Genomic DNA, 13,250 nt, shown 5'->3' with positions numbered 1-13,250 from the left:
AATTTCTTTTTCAATGTTTCTTCAAAACCAACACTGAAAAAATTGGTACATAAGAAATGAGAAGTAAATTAATATTAAGCTGGAAAACGCAAGGTTTGTATTATGATTGTTTTCTTTTCAAATGAAATTTATTTAAGAAACTGAGAAGCTTATTATAGATCAAACAGAAAGCAAAAAATACTTAGTTTTGTGGAAAATATGTTCAAAAAGCATGAAAAAAATTTCCAACATTTTGCTTCCTAAGCACTACAAAAATTTTCTAAATCAATTTTTTTTTAATTTTAATTGTTGCACAGGTGTATAGCAATAATTTGGCTTTAACAGATTGAAAAAATATCAATTAGTCGACGAGTTATAGCCAAAAAACCATATAAACAATATGCTGAAAATCGGCATTTGACTGCAAAGTTCGAAGGTCGATTAAAAAAAAATTCGAACTAACATAAACAAACGCCGCGATAAGGGTCTTCTAATTTAGCCTCTTTTTTCACCCCTCACTCTCAGAATCGACCTAACTTTCGCTAACCTGAATTTGTTCCACAGTGTAATCATACCAAGTTTGGTACACATTGATATCGCGGTTACCGAGATACACATATGTGGTTATAAGTGGGCGGGGTCACGCCCATTTTCCAACCTTTTATTATAAGAATATTTTTTGCTAACGAATTATTGCAAAAATCAATTTTGAATAAATTAGCTTCAGTATTTACTGATTTATAGAAGTTTTCGTATTTCTCTAAATTACCGTTATATGGGATGTGGGTATGATTATTATCCGATTTTCTAAATTTTAAGCCGTTTGGTGTGTTTTGTGAAGGCCAACAACTGTGCCAAGTTTGGGAGAAATTGGTGGAGCGGATCCCAAGATATACACATGTAATCATAAGGGGGCGTGGCCCATTTTCCAAAAATGTATAATGTTCTTATTTTTCGCCTAAAATTGATTGTAAATATTAATTTTGAGTGAATAAGCTTCGGTAGTTACTAAAATATCGCAGTTTTCGCATTTCTCAAAACTTCCATTATATGAGAGGTTGGCGTGGTTATCTTCCGATTTTGCCCATTTTCAATACCATCCGTCCAACGCTCAAAAGAAGTACACATACCAAGTTTCGTTAAGATATCTTAATTTGTACTCGAGGTATGGTGTGCGCAGACGGACGGACGGAAGGACAGACAGTCACCTCTTAATCGATGTCTCTTTTCATTCTGATCATTTATGTATATATTTGTCTATTGCAAACAACCTGTTTTGCCTGTTACAAACAACCGTTATGTANTCTAATTTAGCCTCTTTTTTCACCCCTCACTCTCAGAATCGACCTAACTTTCGCTAACCTGAATTTGTTCCACAGTGTAATCATACCAAGTTTGGTACACATTGATATCGCGGTTACCGAGATACACATATGTGGTTATAAGTGGGCGGGGTCACGCCCATTTTCCAACCTTTTATTATAAGAATATTTTTTGCTAACGAATTATTGCAAAAATCAATTTTGAATAAATTAGCTTCAGTATTTACTGATTTATAGAAGTTTTCGTATTTCTCTAAATTACCGTTATATGGGATGTGGGTATGATTATTATCCGATTTTCTAAATTTTAAGCCGTTTGGTGTGTTTTGTGAAGGCCAACAACTGTGCCAAGTTTGGGAGAAATTGGTGGAGCGGATCCCAAGATATACACATGTAATCATAAGGGGGCGTGGCCCATTTTCCAAAAATGTATAATGTTCTTATTTTTCGCCTAAAATTGATTGTAAATATTAATTTTGAGTGAATAAGCTTCGGTAGTTACTAAAATATCGCAGTTTTCGCATTTCTCAAAACTTCCATTATATGAGAGGTTGGCGTGGTTATCTTCCGATTTTGCCCATTTTCAATACCATCCGTCCAACGCTCAAAAGAAGTACACATACCAAGTTTCGTTAAGATATCTTAATTTGTACTCGAGGTATGGTGTGCGCAGACGGACGGACGGAAGGACAGACAGTCACCTCTTAATCGATGTCTCTTTTCATTCTGATCATTTATGTATATATTTGTCTATTGCAAACAACCTGTTTTGCCTGTTACAAACAACCGTTATGTAAACAAATTTATAATACCCTTGTGCACAAGTGCGCTCGGGTATAAAAATACTTGACATCCGCATTGGCATCCGCATCCGTGGATGTTAGCGTTTAAACATCCGCATCCACATTCGCATCCGCAGATGTCTAAAATTCCACATTCGCAACATCCCTGATATGTATGTACATAAATAACTAAGGTAAAAATAAGCCTCACGGTTAGGCTTGCCAAAGATCCGTGCTTGCTAGAAGCCGTCGGGCTGGGGAAAAATCTGCGCGCTGCGTGTTTGTCATTAATTTCTTAGAGTTGCGGCTAAAAGCTTTGAGATCCTCTGGTTTACTGGAAGCAATAAGTTGTTTTCTTTTTAATTTTCGTGTATGATAGAAAAGAACATATTCTGTAAACACGTACATTTGTTATGTAGTAAGCATTTGAATCGTGCCATTTAAAATATTTTAATAGCTTTGTCATTGTTGAATCTATTATCGCTTCGCCATTGCATTTCAAAGAAAAACATTTGATTTATAAACCTGCCTTTACGTCCATCAATTCAATCACTTGATATCCCTTTAGATATCCAGTGGATACAACTTTTTATAGCGTATACGGAGTTCAGAGAATCGCCGAAGGTAATTGGTGAAATTCTGCCTATGTCAGTAAGCCACGAGTTTTTTAAGGTATTTGGCAAACAGTTGGATCAATCCAAGAAACAGAATAAAGCAAGCCTACTCACAGTGCTGACAAAGCGACACAGTACAACAAACCAGAGATGTTTTCTGTTTTATGAGCAAAGTCCTACCATCCTACCAACGAGAAATAAACTTACCAAGTTTGGTAGGAAAAGCCCAAAACGACAACCCTGGTTGGCTTGGGTATTGTAAATTTCGAAGTCGGTCGCGCAGGTAAACGCTGCGCATACTCAAGCCACTATCTTATTAATTAACAAGTAAGAAAGTCTAAGTTCGGGTGGAGCCGAACATTAAATACCCGGCGCAAGTATTAAATATATGTTTTTTCACCTTTCCGAAAGCTACCGCTAGATGGTAAGCCGGGGTGTATCAATTTTGAGTAAATTAGCGTCCTTAAATTTCGAAATATTGCAGTTTCAAGCATTTCTGAAATTTACCGTTATATGAAAAGCGGCCGTAATTTTAGTCCGATTTCAATAATTTTCAACGTTTTGCTTTTATGTGACAAGCACAATAAAAATACCGAGTTTGGTACAAATTGATTACCGATATACATATGTATATGTGATCATAAGTGGGCGGTGCCACGCCCATTTTCCAAAATTTTACCATAAACATATTTCTTGGTAAAGAATTGTTGCAAGCATCAATTTTGAATAAATTAGCTTTAATATTTACTGATTTATCGAAGATTTTGTATTTCTCTAAATTACCGTTATATGGGATGTGGGCGTGGTTATTGTCCGATTTTTTAAATTTTGAACGGTTTTTTATGCTGTACCAAGGCCAACAACTGTGCCAAGTTTGGAAGAAATTGGTGCAGCGGTTACCAAGATATACACATGTAACCATAAGTGGGCGTGGCTACGCCCGTTCTCCGAAAATTTATAATATTCAGATTTTTCGTCTGAAAATTATTGTTAATATCAATTTTGAGTGAATAATCTTCCGTACTTACTAAAATATCGCAGTTTTCGTATTTCTGGAAATTACCGTTATATGGGAAGTGGGCGTGGTTACAGTCCGATTTCGCCCATTTTCAATACCAACCTACCTTGGATTAACGGAAACCTACATACCGAATTTCGTTGAGATATCTCAATTTTTGCTCGAGTTATCGTGTACACGGACAGACGGACAGACGGACGGACAGACAGACATGGCTTAATCGATTTCTCTATTCATTCTGAGCATTTATGTATACATTTGTCTATATCTATCTCGATTCGTTTTGGCTGTTACAAACAACCGTTATGTGAACAAAATTAATATACCCTTGTGCACAAGTGAACTCGGGTATAAAAAGGGCACAGTTATGGCAGAAACCGACCCAACCTTTGAGGCTATATACATACATATTTGTATCATATGTAATTGTAGTATACAATTTATCAAATGGGATTCAGTATAAAAAAACTTGGTCATTTACTCTCTGAAAAGAAAATTAGCTACGGTTATCCATTAACGATGAGTATTTAAAGTTTAGAAATTTTGCCACCTTAACACGCACCCAACTTTGTTTACCATTAAACAATTAACATTGGACCGTATGATTAAAAACTTACCCATTGCTGTTTGCTAAAATTTTAGACTCTCTACTCAATTTATTTAAATACATGTAAGTAAAAGGTCTGAAATTTATACACTGCGAAAAAAAATTAAAAAAAAAATAAAATTCTGCTAAATTTTGAAAAAAACACGCATATGAAAGAGCATCAACTCAATTCGTGGTAAATTTTGGTACACAAATTTTAGTATTTAGTATGGAAATATTCAATTCAAATACGCCTATATTAAAATGAAGCAATTTACTCTTCGCGGATGGCGTTTTGCTTTTCCCGGATGCTTTTTCATAATTAAAATTAACAAAAATAAATAAATTTAATTTCCATGCTGCCTGCAATGGGATTTGAACCCTGATCCTCTGAAATTAACAAGCATCTTTGCGAACTCAGCTACAGCCAGACATTAAAATTTAAAATAAAAAAAAATCTACTAAATTAAAAAAAAACACGCATATGAAAGAGCATCAACTCAATTCGTAGTAAATTTGGGTACACAAATTTTAGTATTTAGTATGGAAATATTCAATTCAAATACGCCTATATTAAAATGAAGCAATTTACTCTTCACTCAAAACTCAAAATAAATAAATTTAATTTCCATGCTGCCTGCAATGGGATTTGAACCCTGATCCTCTGAAATTAACAAGCATCTTTGCGAACTCAGCTACAGCCAGACATTAAAATTTAAAATAAAAAAAAATCTACTAAATTAAAAAAAAACACGCATATGAAAGAGCATCAACTCAATTCGTAGTAAATTTGGGTACACAAATTTTAGTATTTAGTATGGAAATATTCAATTCAAATACGCCTATATTAAAATGAAGCAATTTACTCTTCACTCAAAACTCAAAATAAATAAATTTAATTTCCATGCTGCCTGCAATGGGATTTGAACCCTGATCCTCTGAAATTAACAAGCATCTTTGCGAACTCAGCTACAGCCAGACATGTAAATGTGACATCAAATCTCGAGTTAGAATCAACACCACAGCACGGGTGCGAAAGTATTATTTTTAAATACGAACATTTTAAAACGATAATCAAATAAAGAATACTAATTTTTACTACATTTTTAGTAAAATTTTTCTTAATATTACAACGTGTTTTTTTCACTCAGTGTATGTATGTATATTAGGGTGATTCAAAATTTAAACTGTTTTGAATTTCGACTGGGAACGTTCGGATTCTTGAAAATAATAGGGAGGACAAGTTCTTTCTAAAATTTCAGCTTATTTGAACAAGATTTAGAGGTCGCTCAACGCTGTTGTTTGTTTGCCGGAAACTGCAGATTTTAAATGCATCTTTATAAAAAAATAGGTACATTTTCATCAAATCTTGTCGGGTTTCGTTGAAATTTCGTAGGTAGGTTCCCAAATATCGGTTTGTTAGAACACAGTTTATATTAGTTTGATAAATTAGTTTTAAATACATATATTAATTAGTAAGTAACTAAGTTGTGCCTTATAAAAAATGAATATTTGCAATAATTTTTTGTGTTCCTTAACCAGTGAGCATATGCTTAATACATCTAAGATCATATTACAATTCATACCAATAGTGGACCTCATCATTAAATATTACTAATCATCAAATAAAAAAATCACCAGATAAACATCACTCATACGCCATGTTGAATCCAAGTGTTTTCCCCGTCATTGCAAATATTAATATTATAATAACAATATTTTGGCGCATGCACCTTTGTCAAGTGTTTGGCTAAGCTTCTCTTTCAATTTATGGTGTGGGTCTTGATGTTGTGACAAAAAGGCCACGGACCTACAGCTTTACGCCGCCTCCGAACAGAAATGGCTTTTGCGAGAAGCTTTTTTAAGGCAGAAATACACACGGAGGCAGTGTTGGGAGTTAATCAATTAATTTTTCTATCATACCGCTAATACCCAAAGAGCAAACAATGATTTCGATGAATTTTTCAAGCCCTTGTGTTTATTTCAGATATAATAATGACATAAAACTATTACACATGGTGCAAGTGTTTAATAACATCTTTTTTCCTCGCACTTGGAATAGTTTCTCGGTGCTTCCGAACTGTCAAAAACAATGCTTTTTTTTGCTCCTCACTTTTGGCATGCACGTTGTTGAAGCTTTGAGCGAGCGCAACTCCACGCTCTGCTGTATCGTTTACAACTTTTAAATTCCTTATATTTTTATTTATTATAATTCTCATTTGTTGGCCAGTTTTCAACATTTTATTTCAGGAAAGTAAAAAAAAAATGTTATATATTTTTTTAGAACTTTATATTAAAAACTTCAACAAACTTACGTCCGGTTTCCAATTCGTTTTATCACTAAATTATTATTTTTAGCACAAACAAGAGTTCCCTATATTTGTTGTACTATAAAACTTCATAATTTTATTAAATTTGTTTTCTTGTTCAATAAATGTCAAATAACAATTGAAGCAACACAATTAAAAACTTTTGGATGGGTGAAAAATTTTGCAGCGGTGGAAAATATATTTTCACAGATAAAATCACTTTTAAGGAATTTGAAAGTTGGAAACGATACCGCAGAGCGTGGAGTGGCGCTCGCTCAAAGCTTCAACAACATGCATGCCAAAAGTGAGGAGCAAAAACAAACATTGTTTTTGACAGTTCGGAAGCACCGAGAAACTATTCCAAGTGCGATAAAAAAAAGATGTTATTAAACACTTGCACCGTGTGAAATAGTTTTATGTCATTATTATATCTGAAATAAACACAGGTTCTTGAAAAATTCATCGAAATCATTGTTTGCTCTTTGGGTATTAGTGGTATGATAGAAAAATTAATTGATTAACTCCCAACACTGCCTCCGTGTGTATTTCTGCCTTAAAAAAGCTTCTCACAAAAGCCATTTCTGTTCGGAGGCGGCGTAAAGCTGTAGGTCCGCGGCGTTTTTGTCACAACATCAAGACCCACACCACAAATTGAAGCAGAAGCTCAGCCAAACACTTGGCAAAGGTGCATGCGCCAAAATATTGTTATTTACTATTAATATTTGCAATGACTAGGAAAACACTTGGATTCAGCATGGCGTATGAGTGATGTTCATCTGGTGATTTTTTTATTTGATGATTAGTAATATTTAATGATGAGGTCCACTATTGGTATGAATTATAATGTGATCTTAAATATATTAAGCATGTGCTCACTGGTTAAGGAACAAAAAAAAATATTGCAAATGTTCATTTTTTATAAGGCAAAGCTTAGTTACTAACTAATTAATATATGTATTTAAAACTTATTTATCAAACTAATACAAACTGTGTTCTAATAAACTGATATTCGGGAACCTACCTACGAAACTTCAACGAAATCCGACAAGATTTGATGAAAATATACCTGTTTTTTTATAAAGATGCATTTTAAATCTGCAGCNTTCAATAAATGTCAAATAACAATTGAAGCAACACAATTAAAAACTTTTGGATGGGTGAAAAATTTTGCAGCGGTGGAAAATATATTTTCACAGATAAAATCACTTTTAAGGAATTTGAAAGTTGGAAACGATACCGCAGAGCGTGGAGTGGCACTCGCTCAAAGCTTCAACAACATGCATGCCAAAAGTGAGGAGCAAAAACAAACATTGTTTTTGACAGTTCGGAAGCACCGAGAAACTATTCCAAGTGCGATAAAAAAAAGATGTTATTAAACACTTGCACCGTGTGAAATAGTTTTATGTCATTATTATATCTGAAATAAACACAGGTTCTTGAAAAATTCATCGAAATCATTGTTTGCTCTTTGGGTATTAGTGGTATGATAGAAAAATTAATTGATTAACTCCCAACACTGCCTCCGTGTGTATTTCTGCCTTAAAAAAGCTTCTCACAAAAGCCATTTCTGTTCGGAGGCGGCGTAAAGCTGTAGGTCCGCGGCGTTTTTGTCACAACATCAAGACCCACACCACAAATTGAAGCAGAAGCTCAGCCAAACACTTGGCAAAGGTGCATGCGCCAAAATATTGTTATTTACTATTAATATTTGCAATGACTAGGAAAACACTTGGATTCAGCATGGCGTATGAGTGATGTTCATCTGGTGATTTTTTTATTTGATGATTAGTAATATTTAATGATGAGGTCCACTATTGGTATGAATTATAATGTGATCTTAAATATATTAAGCATGTGCTCACTGGTTAAGGAACAAAAAAAAATATTGCAAATGTTCATTTTTTATAAGGCAAAGCTTAGTTACTAACTAATTAATATATGTATTTAAAACTTATTTATCAAACTAATACAAACTGTGTTCTAATAAACTGATATTCGGGAACCTACCTACGAAACTTCAACGAAATCCGACAAGATTTGATGAAAATATACCTGTTTTTTTATAAAGATGCATTTTAAATCTGCAGCTTCCGGAAAACAAACAACAGCGTTGAGCGACCTCTAAATCTTGTTCAAATAAGCTGAAATTTTAGAAGGAACTTGTCTTCCCTATTATCTTCAAGAATCCGAACGTTCCCAGTCGAAATTCAAAAAATTCCAATTTTGAATCACCCTAATGTATATACACATCAGTGGTATTTGTGCTCATAACCTTTTTTGTTTCCATTCTAGTGCATTGCTGCTCTTTCAAACTTGTATTGGCGTAGCAACGAAGAATCCGTCGAGGGCGATCGATCGCAAAAAGCGCCCGCCTTAGATTCGCACGAAACCGCCTATGCCAGCAATTCGCGTGCCGATCCTGTGCAAGGTATGTCACTCCGGGAAATATTTGTTACCAAAATCTTATCGTTTTTCATTCAACCAAATGCAGCCAGCAAGACGGATTCACATTTAGTTGCGCATGCGCCTAGTATGCTGTTGCTTTTGCTGGTGGCGGTGGCCGTTGCTAGCGGTTACCCTGAGCAGCTGCACATGTGGCAGCAGCTGTCCACGCCCACACAATGGCTGCATGAAAATTTCAAACAAAGGCGAAGAATCTTCAAACAATATCAGCAACATAAAAAACTACAGCAATCAATTGAAAAACGAATTGCTTCATGCAAAAGCTATTACGTAAATAGATCATCTAGATGGCATCTTAAGGAAATCAATGAAATCGTGGAACAGCAATTCAAAGGAGCGCACGAGCTGACATTTTTTTTATTTATATGCGGAAATTCATCCAGCGTTGACTACAATAACAGCATCCGCCTGGGTGACATTTGCCACCATTGCCGTCGCTCATTTCCTACTTCTCATTTTCGTAAATATTAAAGCGGCGTTGCCAATTAAAAAAATTATGCACCTAAGGTAACTACGCTGGGAAGTACGGAGTGTAAACAACGAATTGAGGTATGCGACCGTGCTATTGGCAAATTTTAAGAAAAAATTTAAAGATGAAAATTCAATTAAATTAAAAAAAATTCGAAGGATAATATTCAAATGCGATCGCTAAATAGATTGCTTTAGTTTAAAACATTTACATACTTATGTTCATTATGTCGAAATAATGTGTTGTGATTGGAATAGGTAGTCCTAAGCATCCTGTAAACGGCTCATGAAGTCGTTTTTCCAAATAAAATATTTTTTTTTAGTTTTTTGAAATAAAAAATTGTAGGATTTCTTAGAATATTTATTAAGCAAAACTGGTTTCACAAATGGCACAAATTTTCATAGTTTACTTTGCGAAAATGAGATTTTCAATGCGAAAAAATAAGTTGTATAACAATTATATCGTCGTTTAAAGTGCAAAACCGCGTATCAACAAAATGCAAAACCGCGTATCAGCAAAATGCAACACCGCGTATGTGAAGTTGTAGATATTATTTTCTAGAGCGTAAAAACACTCATATTTCAAAATGGTTCTCTTTTTTATAAAGCATTCGCATTTCTGGCTAGTATATTTCAGGACGAATGGATAAGGATTGAGCCAAGAGTTTATGTGAGAAAATCCAATTTTTGGCAGCCAATGTCAGTTACGTGGTTTTGCAGAATGACGATACGCGGTTTTGTACTTTAAACGACGATATACATGTATAAGTATTATCTAATGGGCTAACGGCACTAAAGCAAATTTGTGTTATTTCCCAATTGAATGTGAAATAACACAAATTTGCTTTATTTCATTTCTCGTTGAGCAATAAGACCAACTTTTAAACGTAACAATTGAGTAATAAAGCAAAATAGTGCACACAGGTAGTCACCCAGTCCCAATTGAGTGTGAAATAACACAACTTTGGTTTATTTCATTTCTCGTTGAGCAATAAGACCAACTTTTAAACCTAGGAATTGAGTAATAAAGCAAAATAGTGCACACAGGTAGTCACCCAGTCCCAATTGAATGTGAAATAACACAACTTTGGTTTATTTCATTTCTCGTTGACCAATAAGACCAACTATTAAACCTAAGAATTGAGTAATAAAGCAAAATAGTGCACATAGGTAGTCACCCAGTTACACTTGACAAAAAGTAACACATGAAAAAGTTAAATGGACGGATTTGTAAGTATACAATTTTGAAAGTGCCCAGCGTCGCGGCGGTTCGCGTTCGCGCGCCGTGCCCCGCCACCCCGCGCCTTGCCTCGCCTCGTTCGACGTCGCGCTCGCGCTCTCGTCCCCCGCCCCCTCCCTACCTTTCGCAATTATGAACTTGTGGCATTATAATCATTTAGAAAAAAAGAATAAAATGACACTAGTGCACTTCTGAAACTGCTTTTTAATGTCCAAGTTATGGGAATTATTGCGTATGGTGTTATTGCCTGCACCCCACCAATGGTGGAATTTTACCAGGTGAAGTAATATTAGAGTGAGAAAAAGATTTTGACACTGACTTATTTGAAAATTTGCATATAAAATGTGACTATAAGGCAGCCGAATGTCAGAAAATAAAGCGATAAAGCTGTTTTATTACTTCACCTGTTTATTGCGCCATTCGTCCCACCTGCTTGTACCGAGTATACATTCAAATTTAGAAGTCTGAGAGTAGGTAAAATTTTACATATTTTTACATCACTACTTCGTACCACATGTTCGCTTCGTCTTCCTAAACGAAATTCACATTTCGGATATGGTGAAACCAGTAATGATAATGCAGAAACTTAACTGAAGATAAAACTCAAAACAATAGTCTCTGTGTTAAATACTGCGAACAGGAACGGCAACTTTTGTTTGTTCCATGCCATGGCGGAGTTATACCAGGTGAAGTAATTAGAGCGAGAAATTATTTTAAAAATACAATGCAATGTAGAATAAAAAGATTGGTACTAAATGAAACACAATTAAAAAAAAATATTAAAAATTTTTGGATTCACAAGAAATAACATGTAATTTTTTAAGCTGATAAAGTTAGGACGAAATATTTTTTTATTTATTATTTATATAAGTCCTTAACATATAATTTTTTCAAAATAATGCGAAATATCAAGGATAACATTTTAAAAGGACATTTTCAATACTTACCAGTCCTTATGCACCAAAAAATTGAATCTGATTCAATTTTACAGAATTTCCTCTATAATTTTATGCCCATACTTCTTCTCTAAGTACATTTCACTGAACTTTTTAAATCATTTTTTAATTACTCGCGTCGGAGTGAAAAACTAAAAACGCAGTTTTACTATAATTTCGCGAATATATTGATTTTTGTGTGTAAAATTTACTATCGCGCGGTGTTATATGTATAATGAGCTGGACATTTATAAAAAACTATTAATTATTAAATAAAAAAAGAAATAGAGCCAATACTGGTCCAGAAAAGGAGTTTCTATTATTGCTATCAGTGCAAATTACAAGCATCGACCCGGGATTTTCGGCACTTTAAAAAGGCCCTAATATGTACATACTCTATCTACTAAGCGACACCATACGCCATATTTTGTTTGGTACTGCGATTTCCTTCAGACTGTTTCATTTATAACTAAATGTGTTGGTGAATGCCCAGCAAACGCAAACCCGTGTGTGATAGTTCCCAAATTGATTTACTTTATACATCTAGCAACGCTGTAAACCGCGGTTCCATCTCCAGCGATATTAGCTTTGTTCCACACGCTTTCCGGGCTGCTCCGGTAATTAGAGCATAAAAATAAGTTACTATCTCACAAGTGCCAAAAATGTGTCAACACGTGCCAAAAGTTCCCAGGACGTGAGGAACGCAAAAAACCACATTTCGTGCTCGGAATCAACAAATCAGCTCTAAGCAATGATTTTACGTGTATTTATCTTATACATAAATTTACCAAATAACTACATTTTCTGATAATTCTGTAGTACTTTCCACTTTTGTGTTTCATAAAACTTGCTTTCGGATTTAAACAACAACAGCTGTTATTTAAAATTGCCCTTTTGCACATTTGTTCCCCAAAAAAAAGTTGGGCTGTTTCGTGCTCAAAGAAGAAGACATTTGCGATCCAAAAGTGGACCGTATTATCTATCTATTACCCATTTTTCTAGCATGAGGAACGCTAAACTTAATGAATGTATTTACGCGATCAAATTGTGATTGTTTTTTATTTTATTTTCTATCTTTATTGGAAACTAAACTGGGGGCCCAACGTTGCAGATAGAGTGCGCAAAGCAACAGTGGCACTATATTCCTGCAGCAGAGCAATAGGGGAAAAATGGGGGATGGAACCCAAAATAATACACTGGCTATACACGGCGGTGGTTAGGCCAATTCTCTATCACGGTATAGTGGTATGGTGGAACACCCTTGGGAAAGGGGTAAACTTCAAAAAAATGGACAAGGTTCAAAGGCTTGTGTCCACACTCATAACTGGTGCGATGAGAACAACAACATCCAAGGCACTGTATGCCCTACTGAATTTTCTTCCGGTGGACCTACGTGCCAAACAAGTCGCAAGTGGCGCGGCATTTCGAATGAACATTCTAAATAAGTGGTCAAATACCAGTTATGGTCACGGTAGAATATTAACGGAGGTTCCGGGGCTACCCGGATTGGTGGACTATGCACTTCCGTAACCTG

General features: G+C 35.0%; 1 protein-coding gene across 1 annotated transcript in view; it reads left to right on the top strand.

The window, feature by feature from the left end:
• LOC108359144 (uncharacterized) overlaps window positions 1–10,068 on the top strand; it is a 252,193-nt gene extending 242,125 nt beyond the window's left edge. Inside the window, exons 5-6 of the mRNA XM_017610843.1 lie at window positions 8,903–9,038; window positions 9,102–10,068. Of these exons, the coding sequence (XP_017466332.1) occupies window positions 8,903–9,038; window positions 9,102–9,544 (579 nt within the window). The 3' untranslated portion in view covers window positions 9,545–10,068. The remainder of the gene's footprint in view (window positions 1–8,902; window positions 9,039–9,101) is intronic.
• Window positions 10,069–13,250: the final 3,182 nt, after the last annotated feature.

The sequence above is a fragment of the Rhagoletis zephyria genome, unplaced genomic scaffold (assembly GCF_001687245.7).
Source record: "Rhagoletis zephyria isolate East Lansing unplaced genomic scaffold, Rhagoletis_zephyria_1.1 Rzeph_scaffold_00347, whole genome shotgun sequence".
NCBI lineage: Eukaryota > Metazoa > Arthropoda > Insecta > Diptera > Tephritidae > Rhagoletis > Rhagoletis zephyria.
This window is presented reverse-complemented; position numbering and strand designations above follow the sequence as displayed.